We start from the raw sequence: 13,724 nt of genomic DNA on the forward strand, positions 1-13,724 counted from the left end.
GAATAAAACATGAATTTACAGCCATTCAGAACCTCGTTAGTCTGTCTGAACACGTCCGCATGGATATATTTATCCATGACGTCCGTCTGAAAAAACTTCGTTAAGTATCTAGTCATCCCTGATCACCTTGTATCGTAACGATCAACGAGTATCAATATTATAACTCGTTGGTTACGATGAATTAGGGTAGAACGTGCAACAATTAAACGACTGTTATACGTAGGCCTACGCAAAGATGTCTTATTACTCTGAAGAATATGTGGACCAGGGACATGCTCTTACAAATGAGGTGAAAATTGATGAAGATCCGATGCCAATTTCGTTCCCCATGGTGAAACGTGAGCCAGAGGTGAGTGGAACGCAAGGAATGCACTCTGTGTTCTTCCAGTGCTTCTTTGTATTTTTGATTATTACAGACACTATCTCTTTATAATATTACTTCCAGTGCTTGTTAGTGTGTGATAATAGAGATAGAAGAAATTTGATGACAATATATTTTTTATTTGTCATGTTGTAGCAAAGCCTAATGTTGAACTGTTATCTGGTTTTATATTTCAAATTTAAAAACGAAGTTACAGGTTATACCTTATTCTTAATCGTTGCTAAGCTACACATTCCCGCAATGTAGATTTTTGATATTATCCTTAAGGACACAAATTCATTTTTTTCTCTTTGTTTGTCTAAGTCTCAAAATCATTTTTCGGTTTCAATTGATAAGCCAAGCATAGAAAAGGGGGTTAGGGATGTTAGAATCAGTAAGGTAGCGATGTTTGGGAATATTTTCTTTTGTGCAGTAGTTCAATGAAACAAAAGCAAGCAGTGGTGGTTTTTCAATAGCTTCTCTTCATACACAAGGGATTTGTAGCCTTCGAGTATAGTCAAACAAAAAATATTATGTGCTGACACCAGAACAATCCAGTGTCTTATTGTTTTTTACGCTACTACGCAAATATTGTTGTTAATCTAAACAATGTTGAAACTGCTACAATATCATGCACAGTAGTAGCCTATATTATATGCAGTAATGGCCAAAATATTAAAAAACTTATGCACAGTTAACTTTGCGTAGTCATCGTCACAGACGTTAGTGACATATATAATATGTTTTTGCATCAAAATATGCATGTGCATATAAATCCTGGGCTTATTCATCATAATGTAAAACACAAGCTGCGAGTTATAATTTATTAATCTGTGCCATACCGTCACAGAGAACAACTTGCAAAGTTAAAAGTCATCTTCTAACACCCTGTAATCAATTGCTCTTTTAAGACATCTGTTTGTACTGCAGGAACGAAATTTCTTGGATCATCACGTGACTGGCATAAAAGAGGAATATGAGGACCAGAGCTCTGATCTCTTATCAGAGATAAAATGTGAGGAAGATCCCGTGCCAATTTCGTTCCCTGTGATTAAACTCGAACAAGAGGTGAGTGCAGCACAAGGAATGCACTGAGTTCTACTTCCGGTGTTTATCTTTATTTTGATTGTTACAGATACTACCTCTTTAGAACAGTATTAGCAGTGCATTTTACTTTATGATAGAGACACAAAAACACTTATCACTATTTAGTGTTACAAGATATGTCATGTTGTAGGGAACTAATTCTGGAGTGTTATCTCGTTTTATTTTAGATATGAAAACGGAATTGCTTGTATGCATATTCTTAATCGTTTCCAAGCTACACATTCCCCCCAGTGCATTTGAGGACAATGCTTCTTTTTGTCTTATCTGTGTCTTTGTGTAAAATTCTTAATACGTTTTAGCGTTTACAAATATAAGGTTTTGTTTTAGATGTATGTACATACATTATCTCGTGATTTCATTTTTTTTCGACTTTTGTTTATAAGTATTTACGTATTTGCAGTGTATCTTATGTAGAATATTATCTCACGCATAGAGAGAAGATATTTTGTAAATTTTTTTACGACTTACAATTGATTTTGAGTGGATTGCAGAATAGGTTCTAAATTTTGCAAAATGTTCTGATATACATGCAAATACAGCATACATGATACTGTTGTATATTTTATTTACTCTTAATCTGTCAGTGAACTGCATTTAATTTTAGTACAGGTAGAGAAACGTAAAATTAGAAACTTTATTTTGCCATTTTTAAATTACTAGAACTAAACATTGTATTTGAATTTCCTTTAATTCTTATGACTATACTACAACTTAGTTGAAATTCTCGGGAAATTTATGAAGTTCACAAAATTATTCAACGAATTTTCTGACCAATATTTTTCTCTACGATATAATATTCAGTACTGTCACAGCAAAGGAATCTTTGTGTATTGGAGCTTTTGTATAATTGTATACTTAATGATTTTGCCTGGCAGAATTTATGGACTAAATTGGAAGAAAATCTAATGAGCATAGTAGTACTATAGAAAGCTAACTCAACCGAATTCTTATATACATGGTAATGTAAAAATTCGAAGTCATACAATGACTTCGTATTAGACATTTTCAGAAAAATGGGGATTGTACCAATTTCGTTCAAAAGTGTGGAGTTACAATTAACATGTCTGACCGTGAGCCTAGCAAATCGGTGTCCAGATACAGGTTGAGACAAGTTACTTGTTTGAAGTTTTTTCATGTATTACCCCTTAACCCAATGAGAGAGAATGCTGGTTAACTTTCGGCACTGAACCGTAGACACTTTTCGCTGACATTATCACCTTCACTTCTCTGAGATGCTGGATAACCATTGCAGTTGTTAAATTGTTGTAAACCACTTACAAAATCTACCAAATTCGTGACTAGAAATTATTGACTTATTCGTTCATAGAGAATTTATTCTATTATAAGTATCTAAATAGTTCTCTATAACAGCCATTTTCCACCAGCGTGACTGTGCATACTCAAGTGATCCATTGGTGTGCGACAGAATCTCAAACATGGCACAAGTCAACATTCAGTGAACAAAGTGTGGGTGTGCAAGGAACAGAGAAGAGAATGCCAGATGCGCATCTGGGTTAGCCAGATTAGTGAAATACCAACCATAAAATCTACCGTATTTCACTTGTTTTTATAAACAGAAATGTTTCCTGGATTAGATATCTTATCAAAACATGTAATAATATTGTATCATTTCGTATCTTCTAAATATAAAATTAAGAAAACATTCATAATACTGTATGTTTGACACTCATATTGCAGCGGAATAATTTTCTCTCATTAAATTTCGAATTTCTATCATAAAAAAAAAAAAAAAAAAAACAAATAAAAAAAAAGTTGTGTTAGTTCAGTTTGTGAATAATATGTATTTTGATTCTGTTCTCAACAACTTTTGCTCCTTTTCACCATTCCTCCGTATGTTGACTAAAAATAAGTCATATAAAATTTAAAATATTTTATTTTACATATATTAATGCATATACATTTATCTCATTTATTTGTATTTCCCTTCCCCTCCTGTTAGAGAAAACAGCTTTAGATTATATGACTGCGTTACAGGATTTTAAATTAGACATTTTTATGCCACATGTTGAAAAATTTTCAAAATCGCAGATCGACAAGGAAAAGAATCCCCCCCCCCCCGAAAAATTTCCCCAAGAATTGTCCTCCATTTGCAAAAATTCTACTAGGCCTAATACAATTTAAATGCAGATCTGTGGCGTCTAAATTCGATGCGCTTTTGTTAATGTAAATTGTGCTATCTTTTTTTTTTATTTGCTCTGTATTAGGAAGAGCAGACTGACTCGGACGCAGTGAATGAGTACCCGAGAGTGGAAGTAACAGCAGAGGACAACGAAGTTTTGACGGAGAGGTGAGTGTGGTGTGCGAGTATTCACGTAGAGTTCATTGTGTTTGAAGTTTCTGTTAGCTTGACTGACCAGAAGCAGCTTCAGAAGAACTGTCTGCCAGAATCATCCAGCAATAATCAGTCATCACATTCTCACTGCACTTCCCTTGGTATCTGATTGCCAAAATGTACTGTTAAAACATTTCTTCATGTTCTTGAATAAAAATGCGTAGATTTTCAAGAAAGTAATATAGATGGACATGCAAGTAGTGCACCTTTACACTCATATTCCAGCCCAGGGTATTGAAGCCCTCCAACTTAATATTTACAGTTTGTTTATAATTGAAGTTGTTATGTTTCCCTAGAAAATTATGTACTACGTTACTACATTGAGTCCATTCCAAGCATTCTTCTGCAGAGCGTTAATCACAGTTGCAAAGTAACTATGTTACATTAATTTGCCTGTTTTATTTAATTATTTATTTAGTTATCCATTTACTCATTGATTTATTTATTATTTATTAAGCCATCAACATTACTTAAAAATTGGAATATTTCTGATATGATTTTAATATTTTATGACTGTTTGCTTACAGATCAAGAGTATCTCATGCTATATAAAATAGCAAATTCTTCTAGGCAAAAATATAATTTATTTTACTTGAATTGTATAGTGTGGTGTTTGAGAATAAGGTGCTAAGGAAAATATTAGGGGCTAAGCGGGATGAAGTTACAGGAGAATGGAGAGAGTTACACAACACAGAACTGCACCCATTGTATTCTTCACCTGACATAATTAGGAACATAAAATCGAGACGTTTGAGATGGGCAGGGCATGTAGCACGTATGGGCGAATCCAGAAATGCATATAGAGTGTTAGTTGGGAGACCAGAGGGAAAAAGACCTTTAGGGAGGCCGAGACGTAGATAGGAGGATAATATTAAAATGGATTTGAGGGAGATGGGGTATGATGATAGAGACTGGATTAATCTTGCACAGGATAGGGACCGATGGCGGGCTTATGTGAGGGCGGCAATGAACCTTCGGGTTCCTTAAAAGCCATTTGTAAGTAAGTAAGTATGAATTGTATAGTGTGACGAAACATTGGAACAATGAACCATATACTGGCACGTGAATACATATATACCCGACCCTACTAATCTATACTGAACTATAATTTGTTTTGTGTAAGTGTGGCTTCTGTAGTTACTACTTCTTTGAACAAATGGCGAAGGTAATAGTCGGTGCTGTAAATCGTTCTGGACAAATAATACCCGAATTATAGAAATCAATATTTCATCCCCCTCTGCTGATAGCAAAACTACACTAGGTTTAGCGTGAAACCGCAGATATTGTCAATTATGATAATAATTGATGCTTGACATACGTCATCATTTTCCCTGACACTTTATAAGCGCCCCAATAATGGTGAAACCTTTTGAGACTGAAGGATAGTGTTTCAAAATTTGTTTGTTTTTTGCGTATCTTTGCTTCTGACTTATACTGTGAGTGAAATATTCGCTTATATGATCATAAAGTCGTAGCTCAGATGTCTTTGAAAGTCAGTGTACAATCTGAACAACAAGGAAAGCTAGTTACTTCCTAAGCTTTTACTTGATTGCTTGTTTGTTGCAATTGCAATGTTGAAACAAGTTTTCTTATATCACAAGGGTACATTTTTCTCACTTGAATGACCACCTGCGGACGCTTCATATTTAACGATTATTTTTGGATATAACATTCTCTAGATTAGGCAATATTACGTTAGCAGTTGGAGTCCATAAAACTGAACACAAATGAATTATTATCTGTCAATCGAAGTTTGGTATGTTTCGTGGAAGAAAAAATTGGTTACAGCTATGCAATACTGCCAGACAATTGGGATTCCAACCCGGGCCACCCTGTTTTGCTGTCAGGCGCGCAACCGTTTATTTCTTATAAATAACTTGAAATGACAACATCCGCGTATGAGGTGAAAGCTACTTGTCAGGGATAATGCATTCAATGGGAGAGTATTCAAGTCTTAAATTTGCTACAGACATTTCAAATATTTCTCTCAATTGAATCAATTAATGCATTCATATCGTGGAGTACGAGAATACTTATCATTTAAACGGAAAAATAATTATTTAGTATGCTTACAATTTTGTACCATTGTAAATTACATTGGTACAGAGCTCTGAAAGCATTGTTTCTAGTTTAACTTACGCAAAACAACAAATAGCAAATTAGAGATAATACCAATTCAAATTTTCTCATTATGACGCAACGAAATGGAATCCGTATTGTTCCACTGCAAATTTTCCTAATTTTAAATTGATAAAATTAAAAACTATGAAGATTATATATATCACAATAGTAAGAGCTACAAAAAGATATTGGGCATTTGCAATCCCTAATTTCGAAATAATCGCATAATTTAGCCCACTCAAAGACGGGGGACTTTGAACAGAGAGGTTTATTAAAAAAAAACCTGACAAGTGTTTACTAACGCTGTGTAATCCTTATTAAATTTATTGCACAGGTAAAATCCAAATAGTTGAGATATTTTGATACTTCTTGTGTTACTCATAAATTAATTACAAGCTTGTATCTTTAATCGTATTGCTCCTTCTCATGAAATAGGTTGTTTTTTTAATATTCTATAATTGAATGTATATTTACTGCGACTATTTCATAGACTGATAGTACATTTACTTCAGGATTGCAGCTACGATTGAGAGGACTGTATCATCGGAATTGGACAGTTTTTCTCTTGAAGAGAACGAGATTGTATGCGAGATTCCCAAGTATTCAGATTCCACAGGAAAAGCTGTGCGGACTCGTGTAGGTGAGAAGCAATTGGAATTAGAATCGTCTAAAAAATGTTTCTCGTCTCCGGAAAAACTGAACGACCATTTATCGACGGACATAGGCAAGAAACCTTTGAAATGCGATGTTTGTGGAAAGTGTTTTTCGCAGTCTGGTCATCTAAGAAACCACGAACGCCTTCACAAAGGCAGGAAACCTTTCAAATGCGATGTCTGTGGCAGGTGTTTTTCGCAGTCTGGTAATCTAAGACGCCATGGACGCCTTCACACAGAGGAGAAACCTTTCAAATGCGAAGCTTGTGGAAAGTGTTTTGTGCAGGCCGATCATCTAAGAAACCATGAACGCCATCACACAGGTGAGAAACCTTTCAAATGCGATGTATGTGGCAGGTGTTTTACGCAGTCTGGTCATCTAAGGAGCCACGAACGCTCTCACACAGGCGAGAAACCTTTCAAATGCGATGACTGTGGCAGGTGTTTTTCGCAGCCTGGTCATCTAAGGAGCCACGAACTCCTTCATACAGGCGAGAAACCTTTCAAATGCGATATCTGTGGCAAGTGTTTCGCGCGACCGGGTGACATAAAGAGGCACAAGCGCCTTCACACAGGGGAGAAACCTTTCAAATGCGAAATTTGTTCCAAGTGTTTTTCGCAGTCTTGTAAATTAAGAAGCCATGAACACCTTCACGCAGGCGGGAAACCTTTCGAATGCGATGTTTGTGGAAAGTGTTTTTTGCAGTCCGACGGTTTAAGAACCCATGAACGCCTTCACACAGGCGAGAAACCTTACAAATGCGATATCTGTGGCAGGTGTTTTTCGCAGTCTAGTCATCTGAGAACCCATGAACTCCTTCACACAGGCGATAAATTTTTCAAATGTGATGTCTGTTGCAGGGGTTTCTCGCGACCGGGTGACTTAAAAAGGCATAAACGTCGGCACACAGGCGAGAAACCTTTCAAATGCGATGTTTGTGGTAAGTGTTTCTCGTGCTCCGGGAACATGAAAGTGCATTTACGCATACACGCAGGCGAGAAACCTTTCAAATGCGATGTTTGTGGTAAGTGTTTCTCGTGCTCCGGCAACTTGAAAGTGCATTTACGCATACACGCAGGCGATAAACTTTTCAAATGTGATGTTTGTGGTAAGTGCTTCTCGCGCTCCGATCACTTGAAAGCGCATGTGCGCCTGCACACAGGCGAGAAATCTTTCAAATGTGATATATGTGGCATATGTCTCTCAGATTCGACTATCCTAAGAAACCATGAACGCCGGCACACGGGCGAGAAATCTTTCAAATATTAAATTCGTAGTTGGTGTGTTTCAGATTCCATTGTCCTAAGAAACCATGAACGGCAGCACACAAGCGAGAAATCTTTCAGATATTACATTCGTGGTTGGTGTTTTTCAGATTCGACTATCCTAAGAAACCATGAAGGGCAGCATACAGGCGAGAAACCTTCAAATGTATCTTCGTTCAATTGTGTTTCGGTAGTAGGTGTAGTTTAACTAATTATGTGCTCGTCTGTTGGTAATAACCTTTTGTAATACGATTTTTGTAGTAAATGTTTCTTCGCTCAGATAGCCTAACAAGCAATGAACACCATTAAGTGAGGTACCTTTGATGTCTGATCTCTGAAACTTGTTTCTTCTGGAAGGCTATTTTAAATATGGTTTCGAATACACCGACGAAATGACTTGGTAATGCGGTGTTTGTGGAATGTGTTTGTCTCTGTCCTGAAAGTTAAACTGTTGGGCTTGGTTCACAATTAACCGGGAACGACAACTAAAACGAGAACTGAAATACTGATTAAATATATATAATGAAAGGTGAGCATTCGTAATTAACTAGAAACTTGCATGACACTTGAAGTTTACTTCACTCTCTTGTCATCATAAATCTGTTTTCTCGTATATTTTGTAGCAAGAATGTTTCTTCATTATCCATTGTGTCTAACTAACTCAGAAATTCAATAGAATCACTTTCAAAATTATGCTACGTGTATCTGAACAGATTACCATCAGAATTCAATTCTTAAAGAATTCTGTGTGTTAGATTTTGTAGTGGGTTAACCTGTATGTGAAGAAATGTTTTCAGAACATGGGAGGATTTACTGCGGGAGGAAGAAGAGTAAAGTACATCAGATTTGTTGATGATATGGCGTTGTTAGCAGCAGAGGAGACTACTGGATCTCAATGACAGCTGTGAACACTAGTATGGGATAAGCATAAATTCAAATAAGACGAGGACCATTGTCAGAGTAATTCCAAATGAGGAAATAGAACAAGTGGTCGTCTTCAAATACTTGGGGTGTACTATAAGCAGTAACATGAGGTGTTACTAGGAAATGAAATTGAGGATAGGAATGATCAACGAACCTTTTAGTTCGAAAAAGGATCATCTTTTGTTAACCTCTAGAAAGAGAAGTAAGTAAGAGACTAATGAAGTGCTTTGGATGTAGTGTGAGATTGTTTGGAGCAGAAACATGGACATTACTACGAAGTGAAGACAAGCGAATACAAGCGTTAAAAATATGTATGGGTGAAAATTGATCGTGTTAAAGGGACACACAGAATAAGAAATAAGGTGTGTTGGAAAGAGTGAGTGAAGAAAGAATGATACTGAAATTGAAGACGTAAAGGAATTGGTTGGGTCACTGGCTGAGAAGAAACTGCGTAGTGATGGATATACTGGAAGGAATCGTGAATCGGAGATGAGTTGGTGGCAGAAGAAGATATCAGACGATACACTACATTAACAATATTGATCTATGTGGAGAAAAAAGAGGAAGGCAGTAAATGCCTTTGAGTTGTGATAATTTTGGAATGTGTTTCATGTGTAAAAATAAGCTCAAAAGACTATCTGGTTACACGTGGATTGGCTTTAATATAATGTTATTGAGTATTTTTATTTATAATATGTAATATTAGTTGTCGTGTGGATACCTGTCTACTAAGCAATTTGTTCTCAGATATTGTTTAGTCTTCTGCCTGAAATATATTGAAAAGTTCATTACGTCACTTTTTCTTACCATACAATTGGAGGAAAAAATCTTTCCTTAAAATACAAATTTAGGCATTAAATCATTAAGAGTACAGCTTCACTGTTCCTACCAAATTTTGTATTAGGTTATACTTCCATTGTTTTTCTCATAGAGTTGTTACTTAATGTTACAATAAATTCTTTTACATACTTCGTATGGACAAAAAGAATGCAGTTGATAATTTCCAGTTTGTTGCAATAATTAATAAACACGTTATACACACACAATACATCTCTCATTTATCCAAATTCCCCTACTTATTTACGAACACACTTGAAAATGTTCAGCTTGTCAGCTATTGCAGTACAAATGTTTTCAATTAGAAATTTTATCAATACGCTCTCCAAGCATCGCTTCACTCTTTACTTGACGTGTGCTATAATAAAATATCATTAGGCACTACTTACATTTCTGCTATAAATTGCCTCTTTATTAAAGTTCATCCATGTCTGAATATAATATGAACTTAAACAAATATAATTCACATCTTAGATTTTGTAATATTATACATTAGGAATATGTAGGACATATATTGCTTTCTCGTGTTAATTAAATATTCAACAAGGGAAATCTAGGTAATTAACACGTGGAAACAATATAGGTATATACTCAAGATATATTATAAATTGTTAGAAAGCACACTAATTAGTGATGAATTTGGCATATTAACTGCAATAAAGATAATAGGAGACTAATGAATTCAGTTCTACTATATACAGGTAATATTAAAGTTATATGTTTATACATTTGGAAGTAGTTGATGTTAATTTATTGTGCGTAAACATAATTTTAAAGGGTGTGTTCACGATCGAATTTGTAGAACAATGGCTGTGATATTGGTTCATTAAACGAAAGGTTCTAGGATCGAATCCCTGCATATTTAAACATAATTTAGATATCCTATTAAATGTAAAGTAATCTTCAGAATAAAGTAAGTACATAGAAAAGAGAGAACTAGAGAAAGGTATGCATGGAAGAAGGGGCAGTGAAGTGGTGTAGGGTGAGAGAAAGAAAAGCTGCGGTAGCACTCGATTAAATTCATGTTTTGAAGTACTGTCATCGCTGATAACGTCGTATATGTATCGATCTCCTATTAGTAGGCTTGCCAACTTTCTTAAGTAAAAATTAGGGACCCAAACGTTACCAACAATTTTATTGAACTAATCATTTCCACCTATCAATAGAAACTTAGAATTACAAAAAATTACCAAACTCACAAGACAAGTTGAAACAATATAAATTCTTTATATGTTAACTCGTTGGAAACTTGATGCAATTACTTACTTACTTACAAATGGCTTTTATGGAACCCGGAGCTTCATTGCCCCCCTCACATAAGCCAGCCATCGATCCCTATGCTGTGCAAGCTTAATCCACTCTCTATCATATCCCACCTCCCTCAAATTAATTTTTATATTATCCTCCCATCTACGTGTCGGCCTCCCCAAAGGTCTTTTTCCCTCCGGTCTCCCAACTAATACTCTATATGCATTTCCGGATTCGCCCATCTGTGCTACATGCCATGCCCATCTCAAACGTCTGGATTTAATGTTCCTGATTGTCAGGTGAAGAATACAATGCCTGCAGTTCTGCGCTGTGTAACTTTCTTCATTCTCGAGTAGTTTCATCCCTCTTAGCACCAAATATTTTTTTAACAATCATATTCTCAGACACCCTTAATATCGGTTCCTCACTCAAAGAGAGTGTCAAAGTTTCACAACCATAGAGAAACAACCTGTAATATAATTGTTCTATAAATTGTAACTTTCAGATTTTTTGACAGGAGACTGGATGACAAAACCTTCTCAACCGAATAGTAAGAGGCATTTCCCAAATTTATTCTGCGTTTCATTTCCTCCCCAGTGTCATTTATATCTGTTACTGTTGCTCCAAGATGTTCGAAGGATAAATCTCCAATTTTTATGTTTCCGTTTCGTACAATATTCTGGTCACGAAACATAATCCTATATTTTGTCTTTTCGGGATTTACTTCCACACCTATCGCTTTACTTGCTTCAAGTAAAATTTCCCTGTTTTCCCTAATCTTTTGTGGATTTTCTTTTTGCATATTCATGTCATCCACATAGTCAAGAAGCTGATGTAAACTGTCCAATTTAAAATCCTGGCTGTTAACCTGAACTTTCCTAATGGCATATTCTAGAGCAAAGTTAAAAAGTAAAGGAGATAGTGCATCTCCATGCTAAAGCCCGCACTCAATTGGAAAACCATCAGATACAAACTGGCCTATACGGATTCTGCTGTATGTGTCACTGAGACACTCTTTAATTAAATTAGTTTCTTGGGAATACCAAATTCAATAAGAATATTATATCAAACTTCTCTCTTAACCGAGCCATATGCCTTTTTGAAATCTATGAATAATTCTTGTACTATACACTTATACTCCCATTTTTCTCCAATATCCGTCGAATACAAAAAATTTGATCAATAGTCGATCTATTTCGTCTACAACCGCACTGATGATCCCCAATAATTTCATCTACATACGGAGTTTATCTTCTGAAAAGAATATTGGACAAAATTTTGTACGGCGTCAACATAAGTGATATTCCTCCAAAGTTACCATAGTTAGTCATGTCCCGGTACAATTATGGACTCTTTCCATTGTTCTTGTACAAATTCCTTTTCCCAAATAGCAAGTACAAGTTTAAAAATTTCTCTAGATAATGCTCTTCCACCCTCGTCTATTAATTCTGCTGGAATTTGATCGATACCTGGAGACTTGTACTTTTCCATATTTTCTATCGCAATTTCGACTTCTGAAACTGTGAGTTCGGGTATAAATAGCTCAGCAGTTTGTATTTGAATTTCGTCTGAATCATTTCTATTTGGCCTATGTACATTTAGTAGTTGCCCAAAATAATTTTACCATCTGTTCAGGATTGAATGAGAGTCTGCAAGCAAGTCATCATTCTCATCTTTGATCACGTTTACCTTTGCCTGATATCCGTTCTTAAATTCTTTTATACCCTTTTAAAAATATCTAATCTTTTTACTCTTACTATTTGTTTTTACCTCGTTCAGTTTTTCCTTCAAGTAGCCTCTCTTTTTATTCATAAATATACGACTTGCTTTCCGTCTTTCATTGAAATAATCATCTCTATTCTCCTTAATTGGATCCTGTAAGAATTTCAATTTTGCCTGTTTCCTTCTTTCTACTACCATGCAACAAACTTCATCAAACGATGGTTTCGTTTTCTTAGGTTCATAATAACCTATGCATTGCTCACCTGCAATTAGGTAGTATCTCTGATATTTTCCCACATGCTATTACTAACCCAATGTAAACTAACCTAATTTAACGTAACTTCTACTAATCCGAACTAATTTAACCTACGTACACAAAAGATTTCAGCCTATCTCCTCGGAAAACACAGACGTTTACATGATTTACACCAAAGCTATCAGATCTTATCACACTTGATGACCTATGGTATTTTACAAGTCTTCGTTGTTGTCCTCGTTGATATCTGTATCTATCGTAAGAGTATATTTCGGTATTTGTATGATAATAACGTTCTTGTGTTAAATATTATTAACCTACCTTGTTAACATGTTTAGACCTATTTTTCGGTCATCTTCGGAACTGGTCGTTGTTGGCCTTGGCGCCTCTTGTTTCCTGTGTGGGTGTGTTTTGTAGTGTAGAGCCAAAGACTGTTATTGTTTTGAAATTGAGTTGTGTGTTGAGAATATCGTTGGGTTGTGTTTTCGTGTGTCTGTATATTCATATTGTTCTAGTGTGTTGAGTTTCTGGCTCTTTGGTTGGATGTGCAGTATTTCCATGTCTGTGTTGATGTGTCTGTAGGTGTGGTTGGCATTTGTGATGCGTTCTGCATATGTGGAGGTGTTTTGCAATATTGTTATGGCTGTGATGTGTTCTTTGTAACGTGTTTGAAATGATCTGCCTGTCTGTCCTATGTAGAAGTTGTTGCAGGTGTTGCATTTGGGTTTGTATACGCCTGTGTGGTTGTATTTGTTTGTTTGTGTTGTTTGTGTGTTGAGATGTTTTTGTAGAGTGTTATTTGTTCTGTATGCGATGTTGTAGTTTAATTTCTTGAATGAGGTTGCAATTTTATGTGAGGTTTTGTTGTCGTATGTT

The 13,724-nt window shown here is 35.6% G+C and overlaps 1 protein-coding gene across 1 annotated transcript; it reads left to right on the forward strand.

Moving 5' to 3' along the window:
- The first annotated feature begins 22 nt into the window (after positions 1 to 22).
- Positions 23 to 10,041, forward strand: LOC138691631 (zinc finger protein 83-like). The gene is made up of 4 exons (XM_069813800.1): positions 23 to 349; positions 1,292 to 1,429; positions 3,694 to 3,776; positions 6,455 to 10,041. Exons 1-4 carry the CDS (start codon positions 236 to 238, stop codon positions 7,863 to 7,865), a joined length of 1,746 nt encoding a protein of 581 aa, XP_069669901.1. The 5' UTR covers positions 23 to 235; the 3' UTR covers positions 7,866 to 10,041.
- The last annotated feature ends 3,683 nt before the right edge of the window (positions 10,042 to 13,724 follow it).

Source organism: Periplaneta americana, chromosome 16 (genome assembly GCF_040183065.1).
Source record: "Periplaneta americana isolate PAMFEO1 chromosome 16, P.americana_PAMFEO1_priV1, whole genome shotgun sequence".
Lineage (NCBI taxonomy): Eukaryota > Metazoa > Arthropoda > Insecta > Blattodea > Blattidae > Periplaneta > Periplaneta americana.